The following is a 12,580-nucleotide window of genomic DNA, read 5'->3' as shown; positions in this document are numbered from 1 at the left end:
TGCCGCTCGTATTCCCAATGTCTCGTCTCGATCGGGGTGCGAGTGCCGGACCTCCGTCTGCCAAGTCGGGAACCCCCCGCAAACCTCGGCCCCCCTTCATCATCCTTTTTGCGGGGATTTAATCCGTCCTTCACATCACGATTCTTCCGCTCAACAACGTCAGAGTCGGTGGATTATCCCGCTGATCTCTACCCTCAGGAGACTCTCGTGAATGCAAAAGGTCCCCGCTATATCATCATGATGCTCCTTTTTTTCTCTCCCTCAACTGCGAGGGGCTTTTCCCTCTCGCCCTCAAGGTCAAGTCCAGGCGTTCAGTAGCGTGCCGTAGTGCAGCAGAGTCTCGACTCTCATCGACCGAATACGCCACACATAAACTTGACCGCCGGGTCCCTGACAAAGAGGCGGCTGATGCTGATGCTATTCTTAGCAAGCTTAAACGGGACCTTACTTTGAACAATAATTCCCCGTGACCGCACCGTTCAACCCTGTGGGCAGATGGATACGGATACAAGTCAAAAGGCATTTACGTCATGTGCTTGACTTTCCCGAGGGGACAGATGCTGATGGGACGTCACCTTGAGCCGATTATTCTAGAACCCGCCCAGTGGAGATGAAGCACCCCCTGTTCGTCTCCCCTCGTGTTGATCGCTAGGCCCTGTCATAGCTCCCTTCGCCTATAGCTTCGGGCACTATCGATAATGGAATTGTTCATCTCGTGATTATTTTATGCTGACTTGTTTGGACGAGCTGCATGTCTCTCAATGGCATGACTCTTTATGCAGTCTCTATTCCCTGACCCTTTCATCTCAGACTTACGGCCTTGTTTCTTACCAGTCCCGCTCGTGTCTGACATCCCTTGCAGGCATTGTTCGGCCGAGGGAACTAATGAATAACTTGCACAATTAGTTGACACCTCAAGCTCAATGCCCAATTCGGCACAACTCAAGGCCATGACATCAAGCCAGAGTGGGAAGCTATCCACAGCAGTATCACCACCAATCACCATCATGTGCACAGTCGGCGTGACCCCCAGAAACCATACGATTGGCAAAAGCTGAAATGGTGATGTGCAGTCATGGCTCGTCTGTCTCTTTTTTGTTCGTATCTACTAGTCGTTCATCCTCGCTACTACATACACACAGCTCTAGTTCTTCTGACCGCCTGTGGGAACCTTGAACAGCACCGCACGGCCCTCGGGTCCTTGGCCGAGAGCCTTGTCCACCCGGAAGAAGCCCTTGCGCTCCAGCTGGAGGAACTCGCCCTCCTTGAGCGAGCTGATGTTGGCGTCGACCAGCGCCTCCGTCATGGTTGCCGTGTTCTCCGCCAGGAAATCATCCAGGTTGTCATCCTTCTCCAGAACGTCCTTGGTGATGAGGTAGCCAAACTCCCACAGCTCCGCCTCCACCAGGTTCTCAGGGTCAGAGGCCAACCACGTCACCTTCTTGTCTGTCGTCTTGAAGTCACCGGCAAGGTGCAGCTCGAGGTTGAGCTCCTTGATCGGCGTCTCAGACTTGTCCAGTCCCCGCACGATGGCGTTGCCCCAGCTCATCAGGGTAATCTCCTCGTTATCGGCAAACGAGGCAACATCGGCTTGATCGATGATGAGCTTGGGACCAAACGTCACCTGCTTGGTGCCCACCTCGGGGTTCTTGACGTGCTTGGGCCTCTCCTCCTTGTACGACTTCTCGGGGCCTCCAGTCACAGTCACAGCAACAGCATCCTTCTTCTCAATCGCCATGTATCGGGGGACAACGGCGTCCAGCATCTTCTTGTTGATGGCCCAGATGGTTGTCCAGTCCATTGTCACAACATTTCGGCTAGGGCCCTGCTTGAGCATGAACTCACGGAGAGCGGGAACAGTCAGACCGCGACGGAGGATACCACGGACGGTTGGCAGACGGGGGTCGTCCCAGCCACTGACACGGCCAGTGTCCACCACCTTGGTGAGCTTTCGCTTGGAAAGGAATGTGCGGATAAAGTTGATACGGGCAAACTCCCACAGGTTGACCTTGCGGAGCTTGAGGTTCTCGAGGAACCAGTGGTACTGCTCGTTACGGTCCGCATACTCGGTCGTTCGCAGAGCGTGTGTGACGCCCTCGAGACTATCGACGACGGGGCAGGCAAAGTCGTAGGTAGGGTAGATGTTCCAGTCCCAGCCAGTGCGGTGGTGGGGAGCCGGCTCCTTGTCCTTAAAGTTGGGGAATCGGTAGATAACGGGGTCTCGCATGGAGCCGTTGCTCGAGTCGTAGGCGATACGAGCACGAATGCAGTGTTTCCGGCCCAGATCAGTACCAGCCTTCATCTCGCGGAACATGGCCAGAGACTCCTCGGCAGGACGGTCACGTCGCTTGCTGGGGAGACGGTTCATGCGGTCCGCCTTCTGCACCTCGGGATCGGTGTCATCGGCGTAGGCACCGCCGTCGAGGATCATCTTCTCGGCAATGTCGTACAGCTCCTGGAAGTAGTCGCTGGTGTGGGTGACGGAGACATACTTGATGTCCATTAGCTCCAGGTCGTGCAGGATGGCATCCTCAAACTCCTGCTTCTCCTTGGAGGGGTTTGTATCATCGAATCGGACGAGGAGCTTGCCCTTGCCGTCGGGGGCACTCTTGGCAAAGTAGTCGTTGAGGAGAGCAGCCTTGGCGTGGCCGATGTGAAGGAAACCACTTGCGGGAGAGTCAGTATGGTCACACGATTTGTACCTGGCGTCAAGACCTACCTGGGCTCAGGAGGGAATCGGGTCACGACTCCATCCTCAATGTTGGAGAGACCAATGTTGTAGTTGGCTCCCCCGCGCTTCTCGGTCGACTTGGCCTTACCCTCGTTGAGCTTCTCCTTGAGCTCGGGGTGAGCCTCCTCGATGAACTTGAACCATCGTGTGACGTTGGCGTAGCTACCCTTGCGGACGAGGCCAATGGTGACCTTGTTGGTGCGCAGAGCAGTCCAGACCTTCTCGTCGGCCTCTCCCAGGCTGTAGCCTCCGAGGTAGGTTCGGAGGGTAAGGTGCTTGTCGAGCTCGGCGATCAAGGGACCGATGGTCTTGAAGTCGGCGGCGGCGAGCACTGGAGCCGCGCTCTCAGCGTCGAAGCTCATGATGGCGGGGGTGTCTGGGTGGGGGTGATGGGTGATGGAGTGTGTGAGGGATAGTCGGAGATGGGTGTATTCGGATCGCGTCTCTTGTTCGTCGTCTTCGTTCGTCTTCGTCTCTCGTTTCTCGTACCCGTCTATGCAGATGCAAGATGTAGGGTGGAAATTGTCGCCAGAAGTAGGTCTGTCGTGCCCCAACTGACCGCCAAGAATTTGGAGGGGTCAAAGATTTTGGCGGGGTGATTCTGGATGACTCAGAAGGAACACGTGACTTCTGTGGTCTGATAAGATCCTTCGAATGCCGCCACTCTGTTGGTGAAGTCCCTGCAAGGGGAGATTCAGGTACATGCAATTGCTAGAGCCTCAATGTATATCTCATTTTGCGGTGTTGGAATGCTTTGATTTTCCACTTTTGCTTCATTTCACAGCCTCCGATTTTTACATCCAACCTCACAGACCGCAGATTTACTCCCGGTTCCAGGAGTCTAGATCATGCTATGGTCATTCCACCAAAACCCGAAGCCGGCCTCACACTTCAAAGCCTTGATTGCCAGGACATAGATGTGTTCTGATCTCTATAACGCAGGGAATAATTGCCCCTGACAGAGTCATCCCGACAACGGAGAGAGGCCGCTCATCGGCCAATCCTCAATCGAGCTGCCCGATTCGCGACCTGTGTGCCTGCCTACCTACCCTTGACTGTCCAAGGTTCGGCTCGGCTGCTCCGGGCCCGGAAGCCCGGGACCTGACCCGCCGGCTTTGGCCCGGTTTTGGTTCACTTGCCAACCGGGAGTCAATTCAACGTTCCGGCATGTTGCAAAAATAGCTTTTCTCAAATAGCCGTTATTGAGCATTGATCGCACAGCAATCCTTAAAATTTCTGTTGATTTCCGTTGCCTTGTGACTTCTGCCGGCCTCTCAAATGACAGCTCTCAAAGAAAGCAGTAAATCCCTCCTAAGCCGGCATGATCCCAGTGGATTGGCCTCAATTCCACTCATTCCGTCGACTGAGAAGGCATGAAACACAAAACTTTCCGGCTGCCCCACGTTCCAGAATCTCTTAGAATCTCGAGTCCTCGACACGCTCGTGATACCCGGCTGGTTTGAGGAGTGGCGGCGAGTTGTGTGAAAAAATGGCTCCTGAGAGGTAGTTGACCTTCAGATGCTGTAAAATGATATTTGATAGTAAAATCTACATAAGAAATCTATAGGTAACAACACCACCCATCGAAGAAAACTTCAAGTCCATGTTCCCATCTACAACACGAATGAGTTCACCGCAATGCATCTATCGCAGCTGGCTCTTGACAACAGACACGCCCTCAGTTCCCTTGACCGCCTTGAGTAGAGCAGCCTTGTTGCCACCAAACGTGTAAGTGATGAAGGCGGAAAGAAGTTCGGAAACGGTCTTCTGCAAGACCTCCCCATCCACGCTTCCAACAATAGGCACCGTCTGCTTCATGATTTCCTTGGGTAGACCCAACGTCTTGAGAACTAGAGCAGTATCGAGGTAGGAACCATGGATCGTGCCAGCAATAGCAAGCTCAATCTTAGGGCCTGTAAGCTTGTTCCAGAACTTGACCCAAGTAGTGTCCTCAGAGCGATGGTTGGGCCGGCCGAGCTGCATGAAAGGCTTGTTCAGTCCCTTGCTGAGAACCGGGTTGAAGAGACGACCGTCGAGGTTCATGCCACCCTTGATCCTCGAGTCTGAGAGGACGGCAGCTGCGGCGCTGGCACCACCTAGGGAGTGGCCAAGGGCAACGGTCTTCTTGGTATCAACCTTGCCTGGTAGACCCTTGAAGATCTTGTTCTGGAAGGAAGACTTTTCGACTTGAGAAATGACAAAAGAGATGTCAGCAGCTCGAACCTGTAAAGGGTTAGTTGTGGTCAGGTTTACGATGAATGACTTCCCACCTGAGTTGCCTTTTCGAGGTTCTTCTCGTCCTCGGGAATGTTGCCCCCAGCAATGATAGTTCCATCAGGAAACTCAACAATAGCCGCGTCGTAGGTATGATCCACCAAAACCACCACATAGCCATAACTAGCAAGAGACCTGGCCATGGCGCTGTACTGAAGTCGAGAGTTTCCAGATCCGGGAGAAAAGACGGCGAGCGGGAAGTTGGCCTCCTTATGGCCGCTACTGCTTTGACAAGCCGAAGCCTTTGAAACGCTGCACACCTCCATCTCGAGGGCACTGAAAGTATCATTGGAGAGACCCAACTGGGCAGCCTGAGCTCCGTATGCAGCCGCGGTGGCGGGGGGCATGTATGGAACTCGCTTGGCCGAGCAGGAATTGGAGCCAACGGGCCAGAAGATTGAAGTGAGAATGCGTCGCTTCTGATGATCCGGGGCGTATGGGTCAATGCGGTGGTTGTCCGTCATGGTGTTGATCTTGAGGGCGACGGGGTATGGACCACTCGGGTTCGGAAGTAGGAGGGCATTTCCAAAGTGGAGGAATGAGAGTAGAAGAACGAAGAGATACATATTGAAAGTTGCTTAGGAGAGATAATGAGAGAAGAGAATGTGCTTGAGATGGTTGAGTTGATGCATCAATGCAACGAACCATTGACTTATATACACCGAGATGCATCGTGAGTGAGGCTGCGTTGAAGTGGAAACAAAGTCATCTGCACGAAATGACAAACATTAAACTGCCAAAATAGGACAAGATCGAGCGAAGCTTGCGTAAAGATTACAAGATGCCAATTCCAAAACTCATCTCTAAAACGGCATGCACAAGACTTGATAGAATTGCGTCCCACACCAACAATTCAAGCTGACGAAAGCTGAAGCCCAAGCCTCGCGCGCCCCACGATGGTGGATCTAATCTGATGATACTATTGGGTGAATGCCTCGACGCTACATTAGCGTCGCCCAATCGATTCCTAATCGGGTATCGTCAAGTCTCGCTCAATCGATGCCATTTCAAGTTTAACCCCAATGCTCTCACCTCCTCGACCCCAAAGCTGGGATTCTTGATCTTTTACATGAGACTTCACCTGCAGAAATGCCTCTAGGTCCGTTCGATCGGCGAAAGAAGCGATCTCGCTGTCTTGCATGCTCAGCAAGTCACCTGAAAGTAAGTCCACTGAATCCATTGGGCGAACTGTCTAATCAAGGTACAGTGTTCTGGAACTTTTCCATGCAGCAACTGTCAGCGGCGGCAGATAGCCTGTGACTTTTCTCCAGTGCTGAACAAGGTTGCTCGGATCAAGATTGACCATGGGAACCATGCGACGGCTGTTGGTTTGGCCAAATCCGATTGCCGACATGCACCCCAGCTCGTTATTACCCCACGAGCCGACAGGACGTCTTACTTCTTTCGTTATTTCGATACTTTTCTGTTGAGGAACAGGTTTACTCAGAAAAACATATTCCCCACTGACATTGTAGAGCTGATACAACGCTCATCGTCAGGGGAGTACCTCCGAGATGCAGTCCTCTCACTCGGGGCTATGCAAGCAACGAAAACCAGATCAGCAGAAGGCATCGACTCGCAAGAAAGCTACAGGTTTGCTGTGAATCATTATTCGAAATCTGTGGCTGGTCTGAGGACTGCCCTCAACCAGTTCGCCAGCCTACCCAACCTTCGACATGGCATCCTGTGGACTACTCACTTGCTGGGATTGTTTGAGGTGAACCCGAAAGACTCATTATTTTTGACACATGCTGACATGATCTAGCTCATGAGTGACACGACAGGTCAAGGCTGGGTCCAGCATCTTGTCCACGGTACATCCAGTGCTCTCGTTGCTACCGGCCCACTCGCCTTTGAATCCGGTCTCGGGAAGAGATTCTTTACGGAGATCAGGATATTCGAAGTTTGCAGAGCCATCATATTTAACGAACCTACGTTCCTCGCAGATCCAAGATGGCAGAATCTCTCAGCAAAGTTGCAAGAGTTGAAAGATGATGAGCAGTCGCATCCCCTCGACGCGCTTCTGGACATCATCGTCTTCTGCTCGACGCTACGCGTTCGGTAAGATTCTCTAGATTTTCTTTAGCTGCGCAATCAAGTGACCTTTTGGACTTTCAGGGCAAGCAATCTCATTTGCTCGATCCAAGATGGCCAGTCAGCTGGTACACCCGATGAAGCCCACGACATCGCTGTAGAAGGATTTCGCTTGAGACAAGCCCTTGCTCTCTGGCAAGCAAACCGCAGAGCATCTACGCCAACGTCAAATCCCAAAGGCGAAACAACTGCAGACGATGACTTTCTATCCCTAGCAGAAGTCTTTTTCTCAGCAACAAGCATCTACCTCTCAGGAGTATTCGACTACGAAATCGTCCACTGGCAAAACATGGGCATCCCAGTCCCAAACCTGAGCGAAGAAGAGATCCAGACACACGTTTCTACCATTCTTGTGCTCAGCGGCATGATTCTTGACAACTCCAACATATCACCCGTGCTTGTCCTGTTTCCTTTGAGAGTTGCCGGCGCGCGTTCATGGGACCAGTGGCAGCATGCTTGCATTATTGAACTTCTGGAGAGGATTGAGCAAACCTTTCCGGTGGCAGCCGCTTTCAAACTTAACCTCGGAGCGCTCTGGGCTTCGAGATGTTAAATGGCTCGGACGCGGAGCTCACGAGTAGGTGGCTCATAAGTTGCAATCACATCAACCCATCAGCTCATGCCTGATTAACTAGAGAAGCCAACCCTCTCATCTACACACCCAATATAAAACAATCACAGCTAAAATCGCTTCTCAATTCATCTTCATTAATACAGGTCGCTCAGCAGCACCCTTCCCCACAGCCATGTCCATGCCCATGATTATCCTCCTCAGCCTTGGGCGCCGCCTCACCCTCCTTACTCAAGCAACTAACATGAAAAGCGCTCAACTTGATCAACTGCGGCATCTCCCTCAGCAACCCAATATGATCCTTGAAATCCTGCGTCTCCCTAAACTTCTGATGCGCCTCGACGCTCGGCCATCCGATGAACGCAACGAGCATGCTACCCGTCTTGTCCTCGTCGCCCTTTACGGGCACGTCGTTCTCCACGCTCCAGCCGTAGCTGATGCCACGCCAGTCTGGCGACGTCTTGAGTGCGCGGCCGGCGAACTCCTCGAGACGACGTGTTGCGGTTGCGCGGGCGGCCACGTCGTAGTCTGGTGGGAAGAAAGCGAGGAGAACCTCGGTGACCGGTGATCGGGCCTTGTCAAGGACGTCCTCTGGGGGATGGGGGTTCACAGTGACGTGCTTGCTGAGGTACTTGTTGAAGTTGACATAAGGATCCAAAGACTCAAGAATGGGGCCATGGTCACTGCAGATGATCAGTACTGACTCTCACGGTAAAAAAAAGGAACACTCACGCAGTCTTGCGATAGGTGTTGTGATGCTCCAGAGTCTCCCAATCAATAAAAAGCCAAAGAGTAGAAGGATTCTCAATCTCAACACCAGTGTAAACACGTCTCGCGCCGGGCTGCTTGAGAGTCGAGTCGAGGACCTTGGAAATGGCCTTGGCGGCGTCTGTCGACTCGTCAAAGGCGTTGACGCCCTCGTTGAGAGTGAGATGAGAGAATTGAGTCACGTTGCTCACGTTGGTAGCCATGATTGAGAAGATGCTTGATATCACAGAGAAGAATGTCGTGAGAGTTGTGAATGATGGGCGAGGGGGAGGGGTAATAAGTGTGAGGTGACATCAGTGGGGTCACTCCACGTGAAGTGAATCTCAATGGCTCCTTTGGCCCGCAAGGGAGAATGGAGAATTGGGCAACACTATCAATTGTCTCACGATCCAGAAGCACTGATTGAGTCAAGTCTGGTCAATTATCGAGTCATGTTAAATCTACGCTCCTGCAAGCTTTTCTCTACAGTGTCTCAAGCTCTATTTCATGAATCCGTGTCGCTGAAGCCAATTGGGGTTGTGATCCTCCTCCCATTTCTTCTCAGCTCTCCTCAGCGTCGATGAGACGTCCCAATAGTCTCGCTTCTGCGCAAGGTCTCGAGGCGTTCTGCCCTTGTTGTCCTCAATCGTCGGGTTTGCTCGCCAATCTCTAAGAATCCTGACGACTTCTCTCCTCTCGTCGTCTCCGTCCACAGCAGCACTCGCTGCGTAGTGCAGAGGCGTACGTCCATCGTTCGTCCTCGCATTGGGGTCCGCGCGACCGTCATCTACGAGAAACTCGACCATGGCCGCTGAGCCAAACCTCGCTGCGAGATGCAATGGCGTTCGGCCTCCGTTGGCGCGGGCGTTACAGTCGGCGCCGTGATCAAGCAGTAGCATTGCGATGGCAAGATGATCACGTTCTGCCGCGAGGTGCAGTGGTGTTAAACCTTGAAGGTCACGCGTCAGTGGCGATGCGATGCGAAGAGCTTCTCCGCAAGCGCCGATGTCGCCATTCCAGGCGGCATCAAGGAGCACATCTTCGGGATCATCTGCTGGCTCTCGCTGTTTAGGCGCCTTGGCCTTTGTAGCATTTGGCTGTGGAGGAGGCTCCTCACGCGTGGGTTCCTCATTCTTGGGCTCGTCCTTTGACGGCTTGCTCGGTTGCTCCGCAGCAGCGTTAGGTGGAGATTTCGGTGCCTGAGTTGAATCAGTATCGACCTGGACGTTATCTTTGGTCGGGGCTCCGGTTGGCGGAGTTGACCAAGCTTGTTTGCTGTCAGTGTTGCTTTCTGGCGATTTCTCTTCAGAATGTCCCTCGGTTGGAGGCGTCTTTTCGTTGGATGCAGGCTCGGAGCTTGCGGCTTCTGGAGCCGCTTCTTCCGCAGGGTCCTCCGGCACAGGCGTCGGATTTGGACTTGGAGGTCTGTAAAATTGACCCATCGGAGGAGGGTCCAGTCCGGTTGATCCAGCCCTTGTTCTCGACGAGCTGTGCCCATGAGACGACCGTCTTGCTTCCGTAGAGGCAGATGGCTTTCTCGACCCTGGCGGCGGAGGTGGATTGCTCATCCCTGGAGGTGCTGGCTTCATGAGGGCGCGTCTAGGTCCCATCAGCACGAGCGACTGTGAGTACTCCGGATGGCACTTACGAGTAAATGTTGACCATGAGCGAGTTGAGAGTTCCCAACTGCTTCTCAAGATCGGCGTCCGCTGCCTTGATCTTGGCCTCCCACTCATTCTTGTATCTATACGAGCTATAGAAGTTGTGGAAACCCTCCCACACCGTCCCTTCCAGGCCATCATCGCTCAGGTCCTGGAGAAGCTTGGTCATCTTATCCAGGGCCACCTTGGCATTCTTGATGGCCGACTCGATCTGTTGCCTAAGAGCATCGGCACTGTCACCTTCTAGCAGATCGGGACGTGCAGTAATAGTATTCTGGATCTGGTCGATGGTGTCCTTGGCTGCAGTCACTTTGCTAGAGAGACCGCGCATCTCATCTGGGGCTTTCTGGATGTTCATGAACCAGTCGGCCCACTCTTTGGCCGTGTCGGCGTGCTCATTCAGCGATTTGACGCCAATATATGTTGCGAGCGCTTTTGGGAGATGTTGAAGAAACTCATTTGACTTGCTCTTTTGCTGGTCTGGAGCCGGTTTCTCAGCGGGTTTCTCGGAGGGCTTCTCAGCAGGCTTCCCAGTAGGCTTCTCGGCAGAGGTGGCCGCAGGTTTGGGAGCTGGTCTGTCCGGAAGCCTGATGGGCGGCCTTTCATGGGGCCCCTGATGCTTGGCCGACCTTTCGGGAGCAGCCTGAGTTTTGGCTGGCCTTTCAGGAGCGGCCTGTGGTTTGGCCGGGCCAGGAGGGGGATGTCTCCTTTCCCGATCGGCGGAGGGGCCGGTATCATGATGGCGGGGCAGCGGCGATCTATCTCTTGACCTGGGCCTCCCACGCAGCATCTCTGAAGCGAGATGAGGTGCTGGTCTATAGCCCGGAGGAGGCGACGGCCTCGGTGCCCGAGGAGGATATCTTGGGGAGCGCGGCGCATCATACGACGGTCGTCGTTGGGCATCTGGTCTATAACTATCTGTTGGATATGACCTCATCGGGGGACGTGCGCTCGTCGGCACCCTCGGAGACGGTGGCCATGGTGATGGTGGTGCTTCGTGCCCAAGAGCTGGAGGTCTTGGGCGTTCTTGTCTGGGAGGTCGATCGGTGCGATAACGGGGAGGACTCAGCGATGGCCGACGAGAGAGAGGCCTGCTATCCTCGTCGGCGGACATATCAGAGTCTCGGTTCATGCGACGTCGAAGAACGCGATCCGTTGGTCTGGGCGGAGGTGGTCGGGCGCGAGGCGACACGGACCGCCAACGGGTTTCCTTTCTCTGGGGACGGCCATAGTAGGAATCTCTCGGACTCGACGTTGGGGGATATCGGGGTCGGCGACTGGCCTCATGGGACCTGGATCTTCGAGACGAGCTTCCTCCCAGCGTGGGAGGTCTCAACAGCCCCCCGCCTGGAGGTTGTCCATGGGAGGAAGAAGGCCGAGACTTGGACGAGCCAAAGAGCGTGGCCGGTTTGCGCGAACTCGACGATAAGACGGGACCTTTTGGCCTCGTTGATCGCCTCAGCGAAGAGAACCTGCCGGGCATTCTTGGAAGGGTGCCCTTCCCGTATCTGTATCGGGCAAGATAATGGGCGATATATACCTACCTAAAGCCAAGAGGCTCGAGACGTCAAACCAGGGGCCTTTAAAGAACAAACCGGCGTCGGGACGGAATGACGACATTGCAGCCTTATGAGGCATAACGCGATGCACAACAAATCCGGGGGCATGGTGATCCTGGGCTCCATCACGAGAGCGCTGCTGCTGCTTGGGTAGGGACACGTTGTTTGCAGCGCGACGGGTGTGACGTGTCTGCCTGATCCACCAGAGATAGGCAGTCTTGGGGCGGGTCAGGACGATAGAACCAAGGACCGCGCATGTACAATTATATCATGCCTTGGGGGCTGAGCTGAGCTGCTGAGCTGAGCAGGAGGATCTGGTCGCTGCTGTGCGAGGCATCAGCATCAGCATCAGGCGTTTGTCGCTGTTGCGGGGTATCCTTGCGAGTCGCATGATCTGGACAGGCCTCACAGATGATCAGCTTGGTGGTTGCTGTTGGGTCGTGTCACATGACGCGGATGAGATAAAGAATATCTCTGTAGTCTGCACCTGCGTCAAAAAGGTGATGTGATATAAAGTGATTGCAACACACACACAATGTGATAACACGCACAACGTCCGAGGTGACACTAGTTCAAGTCAGCTGCCCTTTTTCCAGTTGGTGTAAGGCTTGTCTCAGGTGCCTGAGCCGGCGCTTGATAGTTCATGATGTTTTTGCGCTTGACGCTGGGTCTGACCTGGGCTGAGCACGTGGAAACCTATCGCCGGGACGTTGGGTCTCTCGTCTGGCACAGTTAATGCCCTGACTACTGCTAACTACTGCAGAGATGCTCCGGATCCAACTCTCCAATTCCCATCATCGTACCAGATCTACTCCGTCCAAAACCTCGTCCTGCAGTAGAAGCACCCTTCCCATTGCCCGGCGTCCGTTCTATTCCTCATATGGGCGGCTAACTGACAGTCGGTGAGCTGCGGGGCTCGCCATTGGCCCCGCGGCGCAGGGAG

At 54.0% G+C, this 12,580-nt stretch overlaps 5 protein-coding genes across 5 annotated transcripts; 1 reads left to right on the top strand and 4 right to left on the bottom strand.

Annotated features, from left to right (window-relative positions):
- Nucleotides 1-1,144: 1,144 nt before the first annotated feature.
- On the bottom strand, nt 1,145-3,093 carry MRS44_010764 (uncharacterized protein; the record flags this gene model as incomplete). Its single annotated transcript, XM_046282320.2, has 2 exons — nt 1,145-2,666; nt 2,720-3,093. 2 exons carry the CDS (start codon nt 3,091-3,093, stop codon nt 1,145-1,147), a joined length of 1,896 nt encoding a protein of 631 aa, XP_046128201.1.
- Nucleotides 3,094-4,375: 1,282 nt separating this feature from the next.
- On the bottom strand, nt 4,376-5,571 carry MRS44_010763 (uncharacterized protein; the record flags this gene model as incomplete). Its single annotated transcript, XM_046279632.1, has 2 exons — nt 4,376-4,954; nt 5,002-5,571. The coding sequence occupies 2 exons, from the start codon at nt 5,569-5,571 to the stop codon at nt 4,376-4,378; spliced, it is 1,149 nt and encodes a 382-aa protein (XP_046128202.1).
- Nucleotides 5,572-6,094: 523 nt separating this feature from the next.
- Nucleotides 6,095-7,652, top strand: MRS44_010762 (uncharacterized protein; the record flags this gene model as incomplete). The annotated part of the gene is made up of 4 exons (XM_065620235.1): nt 6,095-6,104; nt 6,277-6,722; nt 6,771-7,066; nt 7,124-7,652. 4 exons carry the CDS (start codon nt 6,095-6,097, stop codon nt 7,650-7,652), a joined length of 1,281 nt encoding a protein of 426 aa, XP_065476424.1.
- A 169-nt stretch (nt 7,653-7,821) lies between these two features.
- Nucleotides 7,822-8,641, bottom strand: MRS44_010761 (uncharacterized protein; the record flags this gene model as incomplete). The annotated part of the gene is made up of 2 exons (XM_046277122.2): nt 7,822-8,353; nt 8,403-8,641. The coding sequence occupies 2 exons, from the start codon at nt 8,639-8,641 to the stop codon at nt 7,822-7,824; spliced, it is 771 nt and encodes a 256-aa protein (XP_046128204.1).
- Nucleotides 8,642-8,917: 276 nt separating this feature from the next.
- MRS44_010760 (uncharacterized protein) lies at nt 8,918-11,561 on the bottom strand (the record flags this gene model as incomplete). The annotated part of the gene is made up of 2 exons (XM_046274109.2): nt 8,918-10,016; nt 10,066-11,561. The coding sequence occupies 2 exons, from the start codon at nt 11,559-11,561 to the stop codon at nt 8,918-8,920; spliced, it is 2,595 nt and encodes an 864-aa protein (XP_046128205.1).
- Between the last annotated feature and the right edge of the window lie 1,019 nt (nt 11,562-12,580).

This window comes from Fusarium solani (genome assembly GCF_023522795.1).
Source record: "Fusarium solani strain SB1 chromosome Unknown bctg00000006, whole genome shotgun sequence".
NCBI lineage: Eukaryota > Fungi > Ascomycota > Sordariomycetes > Hypocreales > Nectriaceae > Fusarium > Fusarium solani.
This window is presented reverse-complemented; position numbering and strand designations above follow the sequence as displayed.